At 43.1% G+C, this 19,984-nt stretch overlaps 2 protein-coding genes across 3 annotated transcripts; both read right to left on the reverse strand.

Moving 5' to 3' along the window:
• Positions 1-349: 349 nt before the first annotated feature.
• On the reverse strand, positions 350-4,465 carry p2rx3a (purinergic receptor P2X, ligand-gated ion channel, 3a). Its single transcript, XM_053880040.1, has 12 exons — positions 4,332-4,465; positions 3,350-3,485; positions 3,185-3,256; positions 3,042-3,111; positions 2,881-2,974; positions 2,736-2,813; positions 2,524-2,665; positions 1,600-1,736; positions 1,436-1,529; positions 1,128-1,193; positions 983-1,060; positions 350-654 (listed from the first exon to the last, which is right to left on the reverse strand). The coding sequence occupies exons 1-12, from the start codon at positions 4,463-4,465 to the stop codon at positions 526-528; spliced, it is 1,230 nt and encodes a 409-aa protein (XP_053736015.1). The 3' UTR covers positions 350-525.
• A 3,240-nt stretch (positions 4,466-7,705) lies between these two features.
• Positions 7,706-19,713, reverse strand: ssrp1a (structure specific recognition protein 1a). Of its 2 annotated transcripts, none has more exons than XM_053879930.1 (18): positions 19,659-19,713; positions 18,939-19,010; positions 17,738-17,923; positions 14,710-14,815; positions 14,398-14,591; positions 14,230-14,330; positions 14,023-14,152; positions 13,808-13,911; positions 12,943-13,071; positions 12,637-12,858; positions 10,864-10,936; positions 9,656-9,788; positions 9,322-9,367; positions 9,094-9,247; positions 8,836-9,003; positions 8,604-8,701; positions 8,233-8,407; positions 7,706-8,039 (listed from the first exon to the last, which is right to left on the reverse strand). In XM_053879930.1, exons 2-18 carry the CDS (start codon positions 18,990-18,992, stop codon positions 7,971-7,973), a joined length of 2,142 nt encoding a protein of 713 aa, XP_053735905.1. In that variant the 5' UTR covers positions 18,993-19,010; positions 19,659-19,713; the 3' UTR covers positions 7,706-7,970. The 2 variants fall into 2 exon arrangements, with proteins under 2 accessions (XP_053735905.1, XP_053735904.1); XM_053879929.1 differs by having other exon boundaries at positions 8,836-9,006.
• Positions 19,714-19,984: the final 271 nt, after the last annotated feature.

A 19,984-nucleotide genomic window follows, 5' to 3' on the forward strand; every position in this document is an offset into this window, starting at 1 on the left:
GGTTTCTATAGCACTTGAAATGACTCGCTGGGCGGAATCGGGCTCCGGGGCCTTGGGTTTGACACCTGCCTGCCTCTGCAGGGTCAGAGCTTGGAAATGTTTCACCATTATTTCATTTCATTTCATATGATCAGAAACCTCTTGGCAGAAGTACACATGGTGACAGTGTTTCTACATGCATGGACCACGAAGTGCCGAACCAGTTTTTCATTTTTGTTTTATTATGTCAGCAGAGCAAAGCCATGTTATTTCTTTGAGCTCATATACAGTCAGTTTAGGAGGTAATAGTGAGTTTCTTATTTCGTTATTAAATTAACTGAGTGAGTGGTTTTATCAGTCTTGGGTTGTTGTGTTTTCTTTGGGCTTTACGGCTGTACAGGATGAAAATATTGATTTGACTGAGCTTGGAGATGCCTCTGTCTCACTTCCTGTGTGACCGTGCAGGAAGCAAACCAGTTCATCAGATTCGGCTTTAGGTATTGATTGACAGGTAGAATGTCCCTTTTTACGATGAAGGCGCTCCAGTCAGACGGCCTGGTCGGAAGCTGCGAGGGAAAGGGCTCCGGAATCGTAGGAGCTCTTGATGTCTCGCTTGAGAGAGAGCTGACTTTCAGGGCTCGGAGCCAGGGACGCGGCTATCTGAGCATCCGAAACCTGGGGGAGCCAGATACAGAGATAATATCGGTAAAAAAAGTAAAAAAAAAAGCAAAAAAAGTAAGTTTTCAAGCCTATTAATATTAAAATTGGTATCATACTATACGAATTTGTGGTGCAATATTAGGAAAAACAAAAGTAGTACATACATATGAGGCCACAATAAACAAAAAATATGAGAAATATTGATTTTGAATTCAATATTTTTTTATGTAATGCATTAGTATGAACTACAAAACAAACAATAGAACAACCATTAACGTGAAAGCATTTAAAAATATTAAAAACTACAACTGTTTTTGATGGAAAATGAAAGCGTGGATTTCACCTCCTCGAATTTTTTGGCTTTGTACTGATCGGCTCCTTTCAGGAAGTTGAGCAAGATGAGGTCACACAGAACCGTGCCCTGTCAACAGAGGAGAGTTCACCATGTCGCCCCCATCAGTTCAGATGAATAGGTAAACAATACTGACCAGTCCAATGGAGGTGAAGGCAGCCACCAGGTTGATCAGTGTTGGCACCATGTCAAACTTCCCTGCCTGAAATGTAAACAGCCATCTTGGTTTTTCAGTATTAGAGAACAACAACACACTGTTGCCCTCAAAGCATAAACCCATTGAAGAACTTGGACTGTTGCAGTGCATTATGAGACTCAAACTCATTTTGACCAGCTTGCAATGAATAAACATCATTATGAAGCAGTGTATTTATTAAATGCATACGGGTCATTTCAATATAGGCGTATCAAACTTCCTTCTGTTGGAAAGCTCCATCTACTCACGTTTCCAGTGACCATCACATCAAATCGAATCGCAAAGGCCTTGTGGAGAGTCCGATACTCCGTCCCGTTGTCTGTTTTGAAATATTTGGCGAACCTGGACGTGAAAAGAAATGTGAAACACCGGAAGATTGGAGCACACGCTGTTGAACAGAGAGGTCTTGTACCTGAAGTTGTAACCTTTGGAGACAGCGTTTTTGGCAAAGGGAGCGTCCAGTCTTGTGAAGGAGTATCGGGGTTTACACTGCTCAATGTCCAGGTCCAGGTTACACTTCCACTCTATGTTTATTCCAATTTCTCCTCCCTGGGAGGAGGAATAAGTCACACACAGTACACACATGAAAGAATGCTACAGAATGTGTTGTGCATTCCAATAGTACTATTAAAAACGTGCCATGAATTCACTTTATTCGCTGGGAAACCATGTGATCCTCTGATGACACTCGAGGTGTTGATGGACATGGGGACCACATTCCTCTCTCTTCCCATATTACTGATGTCGCTGTGTGACTTAAAGACTGACCATGTCCGGAAGTTTTGTTTTTTTATGACAATTTCTACTGAAATATTTAAGCACAACTGTCATTAACATTTCAAATATAAGTCCTATTTCGTACCATTTATTGAGATTTGAAAGCATTTAAAGGAATTTTAATGCTACTTTTACGGGACAATTACATTAGGTAATTACATTAGGCATTGAATAATAACAAAAAAAAAAAGTAAGATAAAAAAAATTAAATTATATCTTATGTTGAAGATTTGTTTCCCTTAAACATGTACAACTTGTAAGTACAATATGATACGATATGTGAAAACAAAGTCATGGGACAACGGTCCAAAATGTTGCACTGTCAAATAATATTTTGCATTTGAATCATTTTTTTGTTATATGCTTTTAAAGAAATAAACATAAAACATGCTTTATTTCAAAAACAAAAAAACAAATTGATGCTTCTTTTCTGGATTTTACAAATATATTATTATTATTAATAATTATAATAATAATGTCGAGACACACTGCTATAATAACAGATGTGTGTCTCGACAAGCTCAGCGGTCCATCTGAAAATAAAAAATAAGATTTGAACCTTTTCTGCGAGGGTGGTTACATTCTGCTTCGTATAAGTGAAGATGTCTCTGATGGAGAAGATGGGGCAGTAAGGATTTTTCTCAGGATGGTAGAGGCATCTCTTGATTTCGTTCGACGTCATGGTGGAGGGGAAGTTCCCCCTGTGGAGAAAAGCTGAATGTCATTCCTCTGACACCAACTCATGTAAGGACGCAGGTTTGCGCGTGTAACCTTGTGACATCAAATAGAGGGAAGCGAATGCTGTTTTTGATGAAGATGGTGAAGTTCAGGACGTCGATCATCGGCGTGCTGTGGACAACATGGCGCAGGAGTGACGGATGTGATACTCAGAAACATCGCTTGAATGTAAACTCACAGCGTCACCGAGTCGTCTTCGGCAGGACACCAACCCTCGATCTCACATTTACCCAGCTCCTCACCGTACCTTAAACACGTTCCTGTGATCTTACCTGTGGGGACGCAGAGAAACGCGGGACGTAAACAAACCTCGAGGAAATTTGGAAGCGGCTTACTCACCGTTGGTGAGGATGGAGTCCAGATGTTTGGTGCAGTTTGCATCCGTGTGACACTCGTACCTGCCCTGAGACTAAGGAACAAACATCAGGTCGGGACTCCAGGTCATCATTTAGACAAGGCAGAATGAAGATCAAGGGCATCACCTCCTGACATCTGCCTCGGAACTGGTTCTCCGTGATGATGAGTCTGGTCATGATGCAGAACACTCCGGCTCCCTGAGGCACACACATTATAGGGCTGTAAGACGAAGGCTTGGGCTGCAGGTTGAGCTTGTCTCAGTACATGAGAAAGTTACGTGTCTGACGCACCTGGGGAGGAAGGACGTAGTCGGCCACATCCATGATTCGCCCGTTATGGAAGCCAAAACCTTTGACTTTGGTCATGACGGAAGACTCGATTCCTGTGTCCGTGGTCTGATAGGCTTTCTCATGGATGAAGACCCAGCTGCACGGGGGTGCGAGAGGGTCAGTGAGAGCAGATTCAACCCAAACCCTTGTGTCCTGACAAGCCAAGATCTTTTTATAACGGAGCAAAAGAACATTTAGTCAAGTCGGTGTTTCTATCCGTTTCACTTGTCTTACTAGCAAAGGAAGTCTTGTTGTTTTGGCACAGCAAATCAAGTTGGTATTTTAGATTTTAGAAATTGGAGCCATTCAAAACTGTCTGTTGCATCTGGACTGTGGAAGGAAACTGGAGTGCACAGATATAAAACAAGGTCAATGCTTGACTGACTGTTCTCTGTAGTTATGCAGAAAATATTTTGTATTTATTATTTGTTAATTGCAATAAAAAATATTATTATATAATATATAATTATATTATTATATAATATCATTAATACAGCTGAGGAATCAGGTTTTTTTTTTCATATTTCACATTCACATACTTGACGTCCGTATATTCTTGTACATTTTCATTTAAAAACCATTTAAACGAAATCATTAGCAACATTTCATGCAACAAAATATATAAATCTATGAGCAATTAAAAGAAAAATTGATGTAGTAAAACTCTTTCTAGATTTTGGATAAAGCATAAATATAAACGATGAAATAATTAAACAGGAAATTGGAGGAAAGATTTTTTTGCAGCTTATTTTTGTGACATAAAAACATTTTTGTAATGAATCATATATTGTTCCACACTTCTTGAAATATTTGTTAAAAAAAAGAGTTGCTGCTTTCAACTGTGCATCTCCAGATCCTTTTGAATTTCACGTCGATATTCTGTCAGAGAAACAAAGAACGCGTTGCATTTGACATACGCGCAAGCAAAAGAAGAAGTACTAACCCCACAAAATAAGCGATGATGAACCCCTGAACAATCCTGTTGATGATGCCCACCGACCAGCTCTTGACCACCACAGACTTGGTGGTCTCGTAGGTGAAGAAGTCGGCGACCCAGACCCCCACCGCCGAGGGCATGGCTGCAGATCCACTCTCCGAGAGACGGGTCGAAGCTGAAGGCTCTGATCTCTTCAAGGAGGATCTTCAGCTTGTGGAGGAACCTCTGTCTTCTCACTGATCCTCAAGCAGGCGGTCTGACCATCTCTGTGTCTCCTGCTGGTTCTCAGAGTGGTCCTCCCCTTCCTTTCTCTCAAATAGAGCAGAAGAGAGTGTGAGTGCCTCTTCTGTCCCTCCCTTACAAGTCCACCACAAACCCCAGTCCCTCTTTCCTCCCACCATCCCATCCCTGCGCTCCAACACAAGGCCTCGATCAATAACCAGTTCAACCTCTACATTTGGGCCGATCCAGCACCCATCTGGACCAGACAAGCTCAAAATGGAAATATTGAATATCTTTTTAAGTCGTAAATTTTATCTTCTAAAAGTCTTACGTATTTAGTTTCAAAATGAATCTTGAAGCAGTGATGAAGTTTCATGAAAGAGTGTCCTCATTTTCAGTGCACAGTAGGTGGTGCTCTCAGTCTAAAAAATGTTGTGAGGTTTCACTGAATTACTTGTTTGAAACAAAGGATTTTACTGCTGAGAGCGCCATATAGTGAGCATTGTTTCATGAAGCCTCAGAAGCCCTACCCATCTGAAGTAGGGTCGTGGGGGCAGCAGTCACAATAAAGAGGCCCAGGCTTCCCTCTGCTCAGAAACCTCCAGCTTCTCAGGAGGAATGCGAATGAGAACCCAGCGAGTCCTGGGTCTGCCCCATGACTCCTCTCAGTTGGACACGTCGAGAGGTGCCCAGAAGCAGGATGTCAAGAAGCGTATCATTGACGTTGTTAGCGGTAGACGGACTGTGAGATCTTAAAAACAGTTCATGAAGAACAGAGGAAACTCTTCTATTAAGAAGCAGAGTGACTTTTCATATCTCTGCATGAGTGAAGAACATCAGACGTGATTCTGCTCTTCACGCACTAAAACACTTTACAGACCGTCGTGTTATCATCAGACACCCGATCCGACCACTTCTGACTGATCCTCTCAAGAGAGCGGCGTTAGTGCCTCTCACGTCACATGATGCAGTGACAGTGTGTGTGTGTGTGTGTGTGCGCGCCTCAACCACACTGTAATTTCTTAAGTGGGTCCATTATGTTTGTGGTCACTTTACCTGATAGACATTGAGCTGTCCATCATCACAGAGACACACGTACTGTACATATTCCTCTTGGAGCCCAGGGAGACCGGGCAGTGAAATGAATCCCTGATATTGGACACCAACAAGATCTTGTAAGGGAGGAAATGTTCAGGAGGTGATCTGTGGAAACACACCACTGGGTCCACACAAACATCCTCTGGTCATTTAAGCAAAACCACAACCACAAAAAAAGGAGGAGAATAAAAAAAAAGACAGTCTGCTGTCCTGACTCCACCACCAGACTGGACCAGAATATACAGTGATCCAACAAATGATAGCACAGCTAATCCATTTAAAGTTTAAAAAAATATATATTTTATTTGACCCCTCCCAAAAAATACCAATCCATCATCATCGAGCATCTTGTACCCAGCTCCTCAGGTCTTGCTTCAGGAAGAACTGGGGAAAGATTTGGGAGCTGCACCCCTAACCATCAGACCTGAATCACTGCAAGGGGAGAGGTGGATGGGACGGGTTCATTCTCAGGACAAAGGACCTTATCATCCAGACCCAGGAAGCAAAACAAACCACACATCTGAGTGATAGGCTCTTAAAAACCAACACTCTCGACTCATCCTTTTACAAACCACCAGGTATCAGGGCCTCAGACTTTCATTTGAAACCAGTCACTCTGCTGTTCACCAGCGTCGCCATCTAACTTCCTCTGATAAAACACTCCAAAACCACCTGCTTGGTTAAAAGGACCTGAGGAGCAACACCACATCGATGAATCCTGAGGTCGTTTAATCGCGCGGAACAGAAAACAAACGCTGCTGAGACAAGAGCCTCATTTAACAGCTGACTATTTGAAGAACATCTCAACCGACTGCACGCTGTTTTAACACCATCACACACAAGACTGCTCACGCTGGACTGTGGAGGAAATATGAAGCCAGCTGAAACTAGTGTTGGCGGGGTTTCATGAGACAGAGTCCTAATCTTATGAGCCCAGTAGGTGGTGATGTTGGTTTGAGTATGATGTGAGGTTCCACTGAAATACTTGCTGTAAGGCAAAGATTATTCAGCAGACAGTGCCATCTAGTGGCCTCAGAAAATGACACTGTTTCATGAAGCCTCATTAAACCCATCACTAGCTAGAACGATCATTTGGCTCAGACACAAGGGAATGGAACATTTTCGCAGCGTTCAATTGGGACTACAACTAATGATTGTTTTGGAAGTTGACTAGTCACAGAGTGCCATGATGATGGGTCGACTTATCATCATAGGACATGTACGGGTGGAGGAACACGGCAACATGGCTGGTTGTGGTGTTACAGAATACAGCAGAATTTAAATAAATTAATTCGGGGTGGGATTCGATTTAAAAAAAATCTAGTTAATTAGACAATTTGTGATGAATCAATCTCAATTAATCAAAGTTTAATGGCATAAGAATATTTGCCACAAGGAGCCACATTTTTTCAATTTGAATGAATTTGGTATATTACTGAATCAAATGATGGACACATACATACAATTAAAGTAACTATTGTTTATTTTGCATCAGTTTGACAACAGCACAATTGTGGCCATATTCAAGTTTTATATCACCTTATTTCAACTAAGGCGCTTTTAATGTCTTGAAAATTTTTGTATAAGAATTTCAAGTCCATTCAGAGTAGTGGAAACTCTGGCCACTGTGTGGCGGAAAAACATCCTTCCACATTTGTTGTCATCATCCTAACTGCCACGTGTATTGTGCATCAGTGTGATCAGTGGACCAGAAATTCCAGCACTTACAAAGGTTCCCTGTTGTCTGGAGAGCTGTTACATTTTTTTTTTGTTGGAATTAATCCTAATAATGTTGGAATTAACACATTTAAGTCCCACCACTACAATAAAAAGAACATATGTAAAGACTTGTGTATTATATATCAATTTTGTGTATTATATATCAATTTTGATGGCTAAAAATGTGGTGTGATTGTACTGCAAGTGTCCTTTGAGGTCGCAGTGGCCCCTTCTACAGTGCAGAGAACGACACGACTGGTCGGCTAATGAACCCGTCAGTGACTAATATACATTGCAGCCCGAGTTTCAATCCAACACCGTCACACAGCGGACGCAACAGGTTTTATTAAAAAATGTTTTATTTATTTTGGGCAGAAAAGAGAGAGCTGGAATCACAATTTCCCCACATCAGTCCTCCAAATCATCTGAGTGGCGCAGTTCATGTACAAACCGAACATGTGGACTAAAAAAGAAAAGTCATATCATCAGGGTTTTGCAGTGTCTCCAAACATTTCTCTGGTTCTGTGCAGAAACAAAGACGTCTGTCCGTCTGAAAAACAGAAACTGAAGGAGTTTGATCCTTGTGTGAAGAAGGAAGGAGTGTGTTTAGTCAGAGTCTTCATCCTCGGAGCTGGCAGGTGTGGACGCAGCTTCCTCCTCCTCTTCCTCAGATTCCTGGCAAACGAAATAAAAAAGAAAAACTTCAAACTTGTGTTGGTCAATGGAGGCTGTGTTTGAGGTGTGAATGTACGGTGAGAAGTCCGCCAGGAAGCGGGACATGCTTTCATAACCACTCACTGTTGTGACATGAGTTTAAGAGTAAAGAACAGTCCTAACAACATGACGTTAATTTCCAGAAAGGCCTCACCTCCTTCCTCCTCTTCTTCTTGGACTTGGCCTTGTGGTCCGAGTCTGAGGAACTTTCGCTGGTCTCAATGAACTCCTTGCTCTTGAAGCTATCGTTGCCTCCGCGGTCCTTCTCCTTGTCCCCTCCAGCAGACTTCCTCTTCCTCTCCTCCTTTTTACCAGACTTCTTACTTTCCCTAAAAAGACAGAAACTCCTGAGTCATCCAAAGTTATGGTCAAGGTCAGGAAAATAAAAGACAAGGGTTCGCCTTTTCCTGTTTTGATGATGGTGAATGAGAGGAGGAACTTGATCTGGATGATCGATGTCTCGCGACCACAGTCTCCATCAAGCTGCCGTTGTTAGGAGAAACACTTGAGTGCACTGAAACTCACTTCTTGGAAAGTGAAGAAGTTCCTGCTCCGCTCTCCTGGTACTCCTTCTTCGCCTGATCGTACTCTCTCTTGGCCTCAGCTGCCTTGGACTCCCACTCCTGCAGGACCCAGGCAAGAGGAGACGTGAGAACAGGCCACACAGCTCCTTTCATTTCCACGACTCCACTCAGCAACATTATGACCACCCATCTGAAACGCGTACTGGCTTCTAAGAAGTACAACTAGGACTGACCTCCTTGTCCTCTTTGCTGATCTGCCTCCACATCTCTCCGGCCTTCTTGGAGATCTCGGTGACGGAGATTCCGGGGTTCTCGGACTTGATGCGCTCACGGCTGTTGTTGAGCCACAGCATGTAGGCGCTCATGGGCCTCTTGGGGCCGCCGGCATCCTTCTTCTGCTTCTTCTGTCACAGAGTTCCACCCATCAAAAATGGATTCCAACACACAAACGATTCCCCATTCAGACACCTGGCACGGATCACTCTTCTCACCTCTTTGCGTGGCTTCCTCTCCTTTTTCTCCTTCACCACTTTAGGCTTTTTCCTCTCCTTCTCCTTTTCCTTCACCTTCTTCTTGGGGCTATCGTCTTCACTTCCCTCTTCGTCGTCCTCGCTGCTGTCGCTTGCCGAAGCGTTGCTGTCGTACCTGAGGGGTGGCGACACAGATAATAAAATAAAGCTGAAATATCATAAAAAAAGGTGAAGAAAACAGAAACATACTCTTCAGCAACGTCGTCCTCTTCCTCCCCAGGATTGAAAGACTCGTCTGAGGAGGAGAAACAACAATCAAAAACAATCAATGTGAGCTCAGAATTGTTCAGCAAAAACAGTAGGATGTTGTTTATATGGTTTGAAGATATGGTTTGTTTATACTAAGAATGTGGGTATGTAGATGACCAGTCAGGGCATAAGTGCAATTCAAAAAAACAGATGATGAAAGGCATAATTATTTATAATAAACCATAAACTAGTAGAGGAGAAATTTTAGCAAAGAAACAAAAGGTACACTCGGATCGGGTTCCACAACACACCTGTCGTTCACTCACGCACTCACCACTTCCGCTGTCGGAGTCGTCGCTGCCATCACCCTCTTCCCGAATCTTGCCCTCCGCCTTCATCCGCTCCAGGTAGGCGTCGTGCTGATCCTCGTCAGAGTCGCTGTACTCGTCATTTTTACCCTTCATGCCCTGAGAACAAGTCAACAGCGCAGCCATGGATCACATGCCCGCACCTGAGCCCGATTCCACGTCCTCCCACTATCTCATCGTCTTTGGAGACGAGTTTCAAATACAATTTTGAGCTGATTCGCCAATAAATGCCGACCTGTTGACCGAAAGCCAGAGCTATTAAAACGTGGAAGACAAATCTGCTGACACAGAACAGAGACGGCGAAAAACTTGGAGACTTCCTGTCTACGGCAGGAAACAGAAGAGCCCATTAGTTTCCATTGACCTGCTGGTTTGACCCTGTCCCCGTGGCAACAGATGATTTCTACCATCTGAACAGAGACTAGACCTCAGTAAAGACGTCAGTGGATTTAGACAGAGAGCATTATGGGTAATGAAATCATGGCAGACCATGTCATGGCAGCTGCCTCGTGCTTCAAGAAAGAGTCAGTACAAGGCATGAGAACACCAACACACACATTGAGAGTTATCAGGGTCCCACACACACACACGCGTAAATCACGTTTAGTCATTGATTATTCCAGATTCCCCAGGTCAGGCAGGTCATGGGCAGCAAAGCTTCCAGTTATCAAGAGAAACATCCACACTACAACTGGCTGATTGAAAATCTGTTTGATTCCAATATTTAAATATGGAAAACTGCTCATCTGAGTCATGACAAGACCATCTACCATCACTGCAGAAGGTTATCAGAGATCCTCTGGAGGAGCTTCTGCTTTACTCATGTTGCCTTTCTTGACAAGCTGACAAACTACTTTAAAGTGTGGCGCACTCGGTGGCGATGACATGACCTCAGTGAGTTCAGTTCAGAGTTCAGGTTCAGGTCGTTCTAGTATGGATGTTGCTTTTCAGACTCAGTTCCGGACAGACACAGCCGAAACCCCATGCAAGCACAACTGATTTCACACCGATCACGTTGTGTTCCAAACACGACGCCCATGTTCGATACCCACCTTCTTCTACATGTACATGGACAAACACACAGGAGAGGGGTGACACACGTCAACAAATGCACATGGATGAGGGGAGAAACATTTGCAGTATGGCGTGATGAGAGGTTACAGAGCATGGCTACCTCTTTGAAGCCTCGGTTCTTGATGTTGAGCTTCTTGGCATTGACAAAGTCGAACAGCTTGTCATACTCCTCCCTGCAGAAGAGAGCAGAGGTTCAACAACAAAAGCAATAGAGGGAAAATAAAGTCGATATTGTTCGACTCCTTATGTCCTGCTCATTCACCAGTCTGTATTCAGTTCTGAAGGATGTTTATTTAGACACACATTTGTGGCAGTTCTGGTGATGAAGACAGGAGTGCAGACCTTTAGTAGCTTTCTCCTACAGCATAGACTGGGTCACCGCCCTATATTCACTCTCAATAAGCCTCTAAATGGACATGGCTGATAAGGTGTGTGTGTGTGTAATCCTCATTTAGTCCTGGTTGTTTGACTTTTCTTTGGGAATTTTCTGACATGATGACCCGTGAGCAGAGCAAAAGAGGAACAAAATTCCTTGCATCCTGACCCCTCCCTGAGCAAAGGCAAGATGAAGCCGAAACAAGATGGAAGACTGATCTGCGTCACTGCCTCACCGTGTTCCGTGCGCGCACGTTGGGTCGCCAGTGACAGGACATGATCGCCAAGTACACAAATACTTAATAAAATGCTAACTACACACGACCATCTTGCCATGTCGGTTTGTTCAAATGCCACACACTATACAGGCACATGTAACACATTTGACCGATTCAACGGCAGAAACACTGGGTTTGCAAAAGTAAAACTTGTGATAGCAAACCATTCATCCAGCGCACCCCAGAGCAACACAACTATGGAAAAGGAGAATTACCACTACCCTCTGTTTTGTTCACAGGCACAGTTTAATAAAGATGGAATTTTCTGTCAAATATTTGATGGTCCAGGAGAAGAAGAAACTCTCATGTAAATGTTCTGTGTGCTTTCTTAAAACCACTTTGATTTTCGTATTGTGTTGATGGAGGCCAAGTTGAATCCCCACATTACTGAAGAATACTTGAATTCCAGCAAGGTAACTGGCATGAGGTCATGGCTGATAAATCCCAGAGGCTTTGATTGAAAGACCTTTCTGAATGACAGTGGATTTAGAACAAAGCCCAATCTCTACAGCAGCATTTTCATCTCTTCCTTGCTTCCTTTTTTACATCACTACTTATGTAAAACCATCATTTTGTTTTGTAATCCTCAACACAGTCACATTTTCCTCTAGAAATCCCTGAAACATTCTACAGCAGCGTTAAAGAACATGACCTACATAACAAACTCTCTCCTGTGTTAGCAAATAGCACAGCGTGTAACAGTAAAATTCACAAATACCCGCATCGTCTTGGGCTTCTGCGCTTCATGTTGCTCGTCCTCCTGTGAGGCTCTTACTAATTCGCTCACAGCTATGACCCTATTTAAGGGTTGGCAAGTTGCATGGACTCAAATCTGCCTTTCATCTTCAAGTACATGTGCTTTTAAGTCTCTACTGGATTCTAAGAAACAGAAGGACTTTAAAAGGTCACACTGAATGATCATGTTTTTGGCTAAGATGCTACGTATAATACAGGATGACACAATGCTGGTGCAGTTAAAAGCCAACTCTAAAGGCTGTTTCTTTGTCCATTGTGACCTAATCTGCTTAGGGAAATTGTTGTGTATTGTTCATGACCACAATTATGACCTCCTCCTCCTGTATCTGGTACTTTAACCTAACAAGATCGTTCCAGGAGGTGCAGCTATACCACCTTTAACTGTGTTTTAACTGACAATTATTTGTCAGACTATACCTCACTGAACTCCCCAAATATCGCCCTCTGCTGGTAGCAACCCTCACCTCTCGATGCTGCTGAAGGTGTACTGGTTCCCCTGCTTGGTCTCGATCTCAAAGTCAAAGGAGCGTGTGGTGGTGTTTCCACGGGCAAAGTTCACATAGGAGATCTCCTCGAAACGAAGGTGCACAGGGGGCTTGTGGACGTAGATGAAGCCCCTCTCCAGTGGGTAGAGGAGCCCTGAGGATGCTTTGTAGGAGCATGTGATGCACTGAGCACCTGAATGTCTGAGTGACACAACCAAGAGAGTGTGTTAGAGTGGAATCACAAGATGAACTAGAGTTTACTTCACTGTATATTTGCAGTCGTACCCCTGGAAGTTCCCAGGCACAGTGATCTTCCTGTTGACCAGAGCCTTCATCACCCGGCTGACCATCTCATAGAGAGAGCCCGTCATGTTCTTTTTTAGTTTTCCTTCAAAACGACGCTCGACATCTTCCCTGAAACCGAAATTTAGACGCATGTTCAAGTTTTCACGTTCTCTGCCGCCTCCTGGTGGAAGTAGCACAACATCAACTGGAGATCAAAAATCACAGATTTTAAGAACACCTTTCCCCCAAAATAATGTTATCTTCTCTTGATAGACTTGATCATTTTCGGTTGGGGCCGCACCTTGTGACAAGGACGGTTTCTTTTTTTAAACAAACTCTGGGCTGGTCAGTTTGTTTTTACTTTCAAGAATCTACCATCTTGCTCAGCATTGTCCTGCATGAAGATTGCCGATCCATTTTGTGATGAGCTTGAGAGCGGAACCACATGTTATATTGATGGCTTCGATACACAATGGCATCCCCTCTGCCATGTAGGTGCACAACAGGCTCAACTTCCCCAGCAGAAAACATCGCCTGAGCCATGATGCCTCCTCCACCGTTGACTGACTTTGAAGAACAGTTTGAGGTCAGTGTGTTCGCAAAAATGTTTCCCTTTGGACACAAATAAAGTCTTTACGAAAGAGAGCTGTGGACCACTCAGTCAGTTGAGGCACTTGATTCTTTCTGCAAATAAGTGTGTCAACATCAGGTAATTCAGTTAACCAGCATCAGGCACCAGATTCACGTATGAGTATGACAAGGTCACTGTTGCAGTGACGTTTGACATTTAAGAAGTTGTAGGTCGTTCTCTGATTTTGATCTCCAGTGCACTTCACATTCACATCACAGCATCTCACAAACTCACTCGTTCATGTTGAGGGTGAGACTGATGTCCTCCTCTTTGGAAAACAGCAGGATAAGGAAGTGATAGCGGGTCTGACCTTGCTTGATGGGTGGATCCAGACTGATCTAGAGATGGAAACATGCCAGTGACAAGGGTTCGTTTACTGGGTCATCAATAAATGACTCTTCAGATGTATTATCCTTTATGGAACAGGGGCAATGAGCTGACAAACGTACCACAAAGAACATCTGCCTCTGGTCCTTGTGTGGCAGCAGGAAGAGACGCAGGACGGTGGTGTAAGGGATCTTGTAATCAAATGTTTTACCGTGGAGGTGAAGGAAGGTCGGATAGATGCGAATATCATATCTGCAGATAAAGAATGACATTCAAGTATTCGGAGTTCATGTCCACACAGAGACTGACAAGTGTGGGTGATTCTCTACCTTCCTCTGGGTGTGAGACACTGAAGCTCTTTGAAGATACAGACGGCATCTCCAGTCGCCTGGATCACGTCCGCCTTCGAGAGCACGTTCTGAGCAAAGGCCTGAAAGCAGAAGGAGTCATCAGACAAATGCGTCGCAACACAAAGGAAGCATGTGGCCTCATCTCACTTCTACGGGGTCCTGTCGTTCGTCAGTCTGGCTGGGGGGGACGTAGAACCGGACCTCCATCAACGAGACCTCTGCATCATCGTTCTGGTGAAACTCCAAAGTGACTTCATTCTTCCCAGTGGCGCACTGGGACACGTTAGAAAGTGGGATCTCGAACGCAGAGTTGTCGTTCACGTCAAAAGATAACAGCGGGCCTGATGTGAGAAAAGAGAAGTGTTTTATGAGCTGATGTTCAGTTCCAGTTATAGCTTTCAATACACCGTTTGCTAGTAGAGCATGTTAGTCAGTAACACGTTTTTGGAATGTGTTCACCTGAGAACTTGGCTGTTCCCCAGTTCCAACCCTTCACACACATGTCCTTCTCCATCAGCTCCACCTTGTAGTTTGACTTGAAAAACTCAGCGATCTTTTCAAAGTCCTAAAAAACAAGAAAACCATTGAAGTGAGGCCTCTGGTTACCAAGAGTGACAGTTCCCGGTGGGGGGTCAGTTTGAAAAACATCTCAACCACCTGAAGGAAGCAAATTAATCAGAATCCATTTGGAACAGTGACTGATGTCGGGGCCTCCAGGGACCGGGGGAGGTGGATGTAATCCATCCAAGCTTTTTTTTGTCCTCCTCACAACGCTGCTGACAATCAGCCTGTTTATTTATCCTTCCTGAACACACACACACCGACTGTCCAAGTTCACACACATGTGGAAGTGATTGCAGGGCGCAGAGAAGAAGAGAATGAGACTCTGTGGGAAAAATAACTTACGCACCTGGATAGCTGCCTGTCCATATGGTTGTTGCAGCAAATTACAGACCCGGATAGGGAGTGAGTGAGCGAGCGTGTGTGTGTCAAAGCAGCCGAGTTCATCAGTCTGATAGTCTGGATTAAGGCATTGTTTAAAGGAGAACATGTGCGTCCAAGTTTACACAGCTTGTTTGTGGGGAAGTGTGAACGTGTGTGTCCTCATTAGGTCTGATGTCGAGCGTTTCTCTAATCCTCATTAGCACATTGGCTCCTTCCTAACTAATTTAATGATCACACACAAGCACGCGTGAATACTGTCGTGCACACACTCGGCCTCAAACCGACACGGCTTTAATGACTGAATATTTCTACCCTGTTTTGCACCTTTAAACCAAGTTTAGCTTAATGGTCTGAATACTCCACAATGTGAGCAGCTGCAGAGGATTTTGGAGGTTGCAGTCAGCGTTGGGTGGTAAGGCCACACATGTGCTTCACGGTGAAGTTTCAAAATGACAACACTCATTCAGACTCGTATTTGTAAGTCTGGGACCAGAAGATATCAGGTGAAAACCATTATCACTGGGGATGTGAAAAAAAAAGTTATTTTAAAATCATAGGAATAGTTAAGTTGCCATGCCTAATGATGGATCAGAATCAACCCACCTTTCGACAAAAAACATTTTCTTTGTCACTAGTGTCAGCCAGTTCATGAGTTGGATTGATGACTGTTCAGAGGTATTATCTTTGTTCAAATGCCGTTTGCTATGACGTCACCTGCCCAAGCCTGTGGGGTCTGTACAGTCTATCACAAGTGATCCCAGAAAGGAATCGCAGTGAACCAACAAGCGGGTCGTAGGTGGTCAGGGTTCAGCAGACCCACCCTGAGTAGCATTGTAGCATTGCAGCACTTGTCTGCCTTCCTTCTTGTGTATTAATCAACCCTGACTTTCCAAAAACCTTCCTGCTATGGACGACAACAGCACAGCTGGTATGCTCCACCAGACCTGATGAATTGGCAGCAAAGAAGAGACGTCCCATTTATGAAGCAGACATTACAATCTCTCTCATTTCTGGCTTCTACTGGCGGCGGTGTCGCTTAATCGCAGACACACTCTCACAGGCAGCACTAATGCTACGACCCGGCATCAGTTAGGGACCAGTTAGGGTGAAATCTTCAAAAGGGCAAAGAAAAACAACCATAGAGAATTGTGAAAAGTTTTTTCATCACACAAGACAAAGACTGACAGTTGACGATTATGAGAATAGAATATGACTAAATGCTCATTTATTCACATTATTTCTAATATTTCTTCAATAGCATCTACTATAAGAAAAGGGTCCAGACTGGTCCATCGTTAAAGTCAACTGTTAAGAGACATGAGATACAGCAGAAAGACAGCTCAATTTAACCCCAAAATAAAGCTGGTAGAGCAGTCTGTCAGACATGACCAGGTTCTACCAGAGACGTGAAACATTGAATTTCTCATCTCCACACTTAGTTAACTATTATAGTTCGGCCCATCCCTAATTGAGACTAAAAAAAACATTTGAATCATTTATAAATGTATAAACAAATGTGAATGGAGCAACAAAAGCTTAATTCTTGTAGTGAGTTTTCATATTCATATTTTCATATTCATTGGACAGAAAGAACTTACAAAGTCAGGTATGTGAGCTGCATAACACAGAGCAAGACAAGGTCAAATACAGATATAAACATGCTCTTGAGTCAAAAATGTAGATGAATTTCTCAAAACCTAAGTGATTATTTTGCTGTCAACCAGTGAAACCATACAGCTGCCTGAGCATAAATTAAATCTGTGAACGAATGTTGTTTAATTATGACCGTATCAGCACCTTGGTAAACCAAAAACAAAAGCACCCGTGATCCTCGCACACAGATCAGCTTCTTTCAACAGGTCAGAAGCAGATGCTTCACAGTGTCTGCGCAGGTCCAATTACTAATACTAGCTGCAGGATAATAAACAATGACCTCAGAGCTCTGAGCTCCTGGGCAAAGGGATTCATCGCTACAAACAGCACAGGGAAATAACGGGCTGATTAACCCCAGGAGACTCTGCTTGTACCAGCTCCTCGATCCCGCTCAGTTACTTGCGTGCTGACATTCTCCACACATTCAGGGGTGGAGGGGGAAGGAGATAAAAACAAACTTCCCTTGTCCTTCTCCTGAGCCAAATTGCTTCAGTGGACTGATATAAACACTGACTTACATGAGCCAATGATTACACTGTTTATGTCACACACATGCTTGCGCTGGTTTCCCTCATTAATCCCATTAGGAGCTTTGGGACGGAGAGGCGGCTCTTTCACACACTTTTAATAACGTACCCGCTTAAATGTGGCCTTTTTCGCAAGATGGCAGCATTTTTCAATGGAAATGTCAGACACAGGATGGAAGTCGTTTATAAGCGGTCCCCTTGCTTGTGTTACATCCACCGTCATAAACACGGCTGCCTCGCCTTGTTCTCTACCCAGTAAGGCAACAATTATTTGCCTCCAACGAGAATGTTTGGGGAACCAGCAGGAAGAATATCAATGGGAAAATGCTGCCATTTGTTTGGACCAAGATAAAAAGACTCACCGTGTCCCTGAAGCCATCATATTTATATATGTGTCCAGAGCTGGTGCCCAGTTTGATTCCATGACCTAAACACACTCGTCTCCACTGAGCCAAGTTGAGTTCCCCAGCTGGGATGCTGTCCACCTTTCCCGTCTTACTGCTCTTGTAAACAACATTCTGCTTGCTAAAACGCAGCCTCCCGTCATTCTGTGGAAACAATAACAGGAGAAAATGAATAACAGACACTTTAATGAAGAAATTACACAGGGGGAAAGCTTTGCGAGTCACACTTCAGGTTGACAAAAAACAGTTGAAAACGCAGGGATTTTAATCCCCCCATGCTCCTATGGTGCTGGGAAGAACCCTGACTCTGATCAAAAAGATAGTTACTGTGGATGAAAACTGGAAAGACAAAAGCAAGTTCAATGAATTTTCGACATCTTCCTCCAACACAGACGAGAGCATCTTGTGATGTCAGATAAATTTACAGATATTATTTTTCAATAAAAACAAGTTTCAAATATTGAAGGAGTCAGTCATTGAACTAATTAATTAGTTAATTAAATAAAAAACGACAGACAGGCCAGAAAATGTGATCATAGCTTTTCTATTTTCAATCTCTCTCAACTGTAAGACTAAATGAGGACTTAGACTAAATGTAACGTATCAAAAGCAATGCAAAACAATGGCAGCAAATGTAGGTCACATAAATGTCAAATGTAATTACAATGTATCTGAGGAGATAAGCGGTCATTCAATGTAAACAAAGTGAGGCAACCATTTTGCAAACTTAAATTCGTTTTTTAATTGCATTCAAAACATTCAACATTTTATTTTGATGTTTATTTTGATTGTGATGTGAAAGTATTTTTAATGTGAAGTGAGACTTTATTGATGAAGCAGAAAATTGGTACCCTTTAAGACTTAGCTTGCCTTTGCAGCTCCTAAGAAAGGTTGAGATTATGACTTCATTTCATTGTTTGGGGAAGAAATATGCTTTAAATAAAGAGTTGTAGCTTTCTTGAAATCTGTAAAACAATGTCAAATCGCTTTCTCTTGCATTTAGGTAGCAATTTCTGCAGCTCAGAATCAACAACTAAGTGAACTAACTAACTTACTAAAATCCCAAATGTAATTCTCCCTTTTAGACAATTTGAAACGAATGAATGTGATTTTGATTTGAAACTTTCCCACAAGATGGGTCCAAAGAGACGAAACTCACCCACGAGCCTTTGACCTCCTGATAGATCTCATTGAACTCGAGTGTGTCTCCCATCTCTTCGACAGGCCGATGCTTGAGAGGCAGAGGAAACCAGACACAACAATGAGTGACTCGCACAAATCAACTGCAGACTCTGTTATCCATTCCCAGCAACAACACATATCAATCGCATGAAGAATATGAGCCGAAAATGAAGACGATTGGTGCAAAAAGCTCATCGATGTCTCTCAACCACACTGAGCTGTCCGCAGCTGGCTCGTGCACTTTCACTCGAAGTTAGCTCCCAAGCTAACTTAGCAGTTGTACCTTTGACGGTCACTGAGACGACTAAGGTAGGTTTGAACCGCAAAAACACGACTAGAAACATTCCCGTGATGCAACAATGAGTGAAACTTAAACCATTATTTACTAACAATAGCAGCGCCAAGATGAATCAAGTTGGTGGTGCTTGTTTTACTGACCCACACCAGAGCGTGTTCGTATCACATAGGAAAAAAACACGTGACACCGCCCTTTTCGGATCAGATGCACGACGAATCAAGCGCTCCAAAGCAGTGAGGCCGGTTTCAGAGAACAAGCGATGTTTAACACTTAAATATGTGAATACAATGTCTCTTGGTAGTTTCCAAAACCAGGTATATCCTTGACCGTGTCTCTGAGTTACACATGATAAGCGCGCATCTCCAGTAATCCAGAAGGAAGAGTAAATCTTAGTCTTACTGTCACTGTTGTGAGAAGAGCCTCCGATTTCCCGCGTGTAGCATCGGCCGCTAGTGTTACGTCACAGGAAAACGATTTCAATTTACTTCCGGTGAGCAAAACAGTAGTACGTTTTATTTTTAAATGTTACTTATATTACTCAAAAAATAATTTGACCGGGATATTATCTAATAATCGCAAGTATTTTAGGATACAAATCGATGCCACAATTTTATCTTCAACAGCGTGCAGTTACCATATCTGACCACTTGATGTCGTACTGTACATCCACTGAAGCTGGATCGTCACAATGCCGCAGACACCATGAAATAAAAAGGTTGCTTCAG

Source organism: Synchiropus splendidus, chromosome 11 (assembly GCF_027744825.2).
Source record: "Synchiropus splendidus isolate RoL2022-P1 chromosome 11, RoL_Sspl_1.0, whole genome shotgun sequence".
In the NCBI taxonomy this organism is placed as follows: domain Eukaryota; kingdom Metazoa; phylum Chordata; class Actinopteri; order Syngnathiformes; family Callionymidae; genus Synchiropus; species Synchiropus splendidus.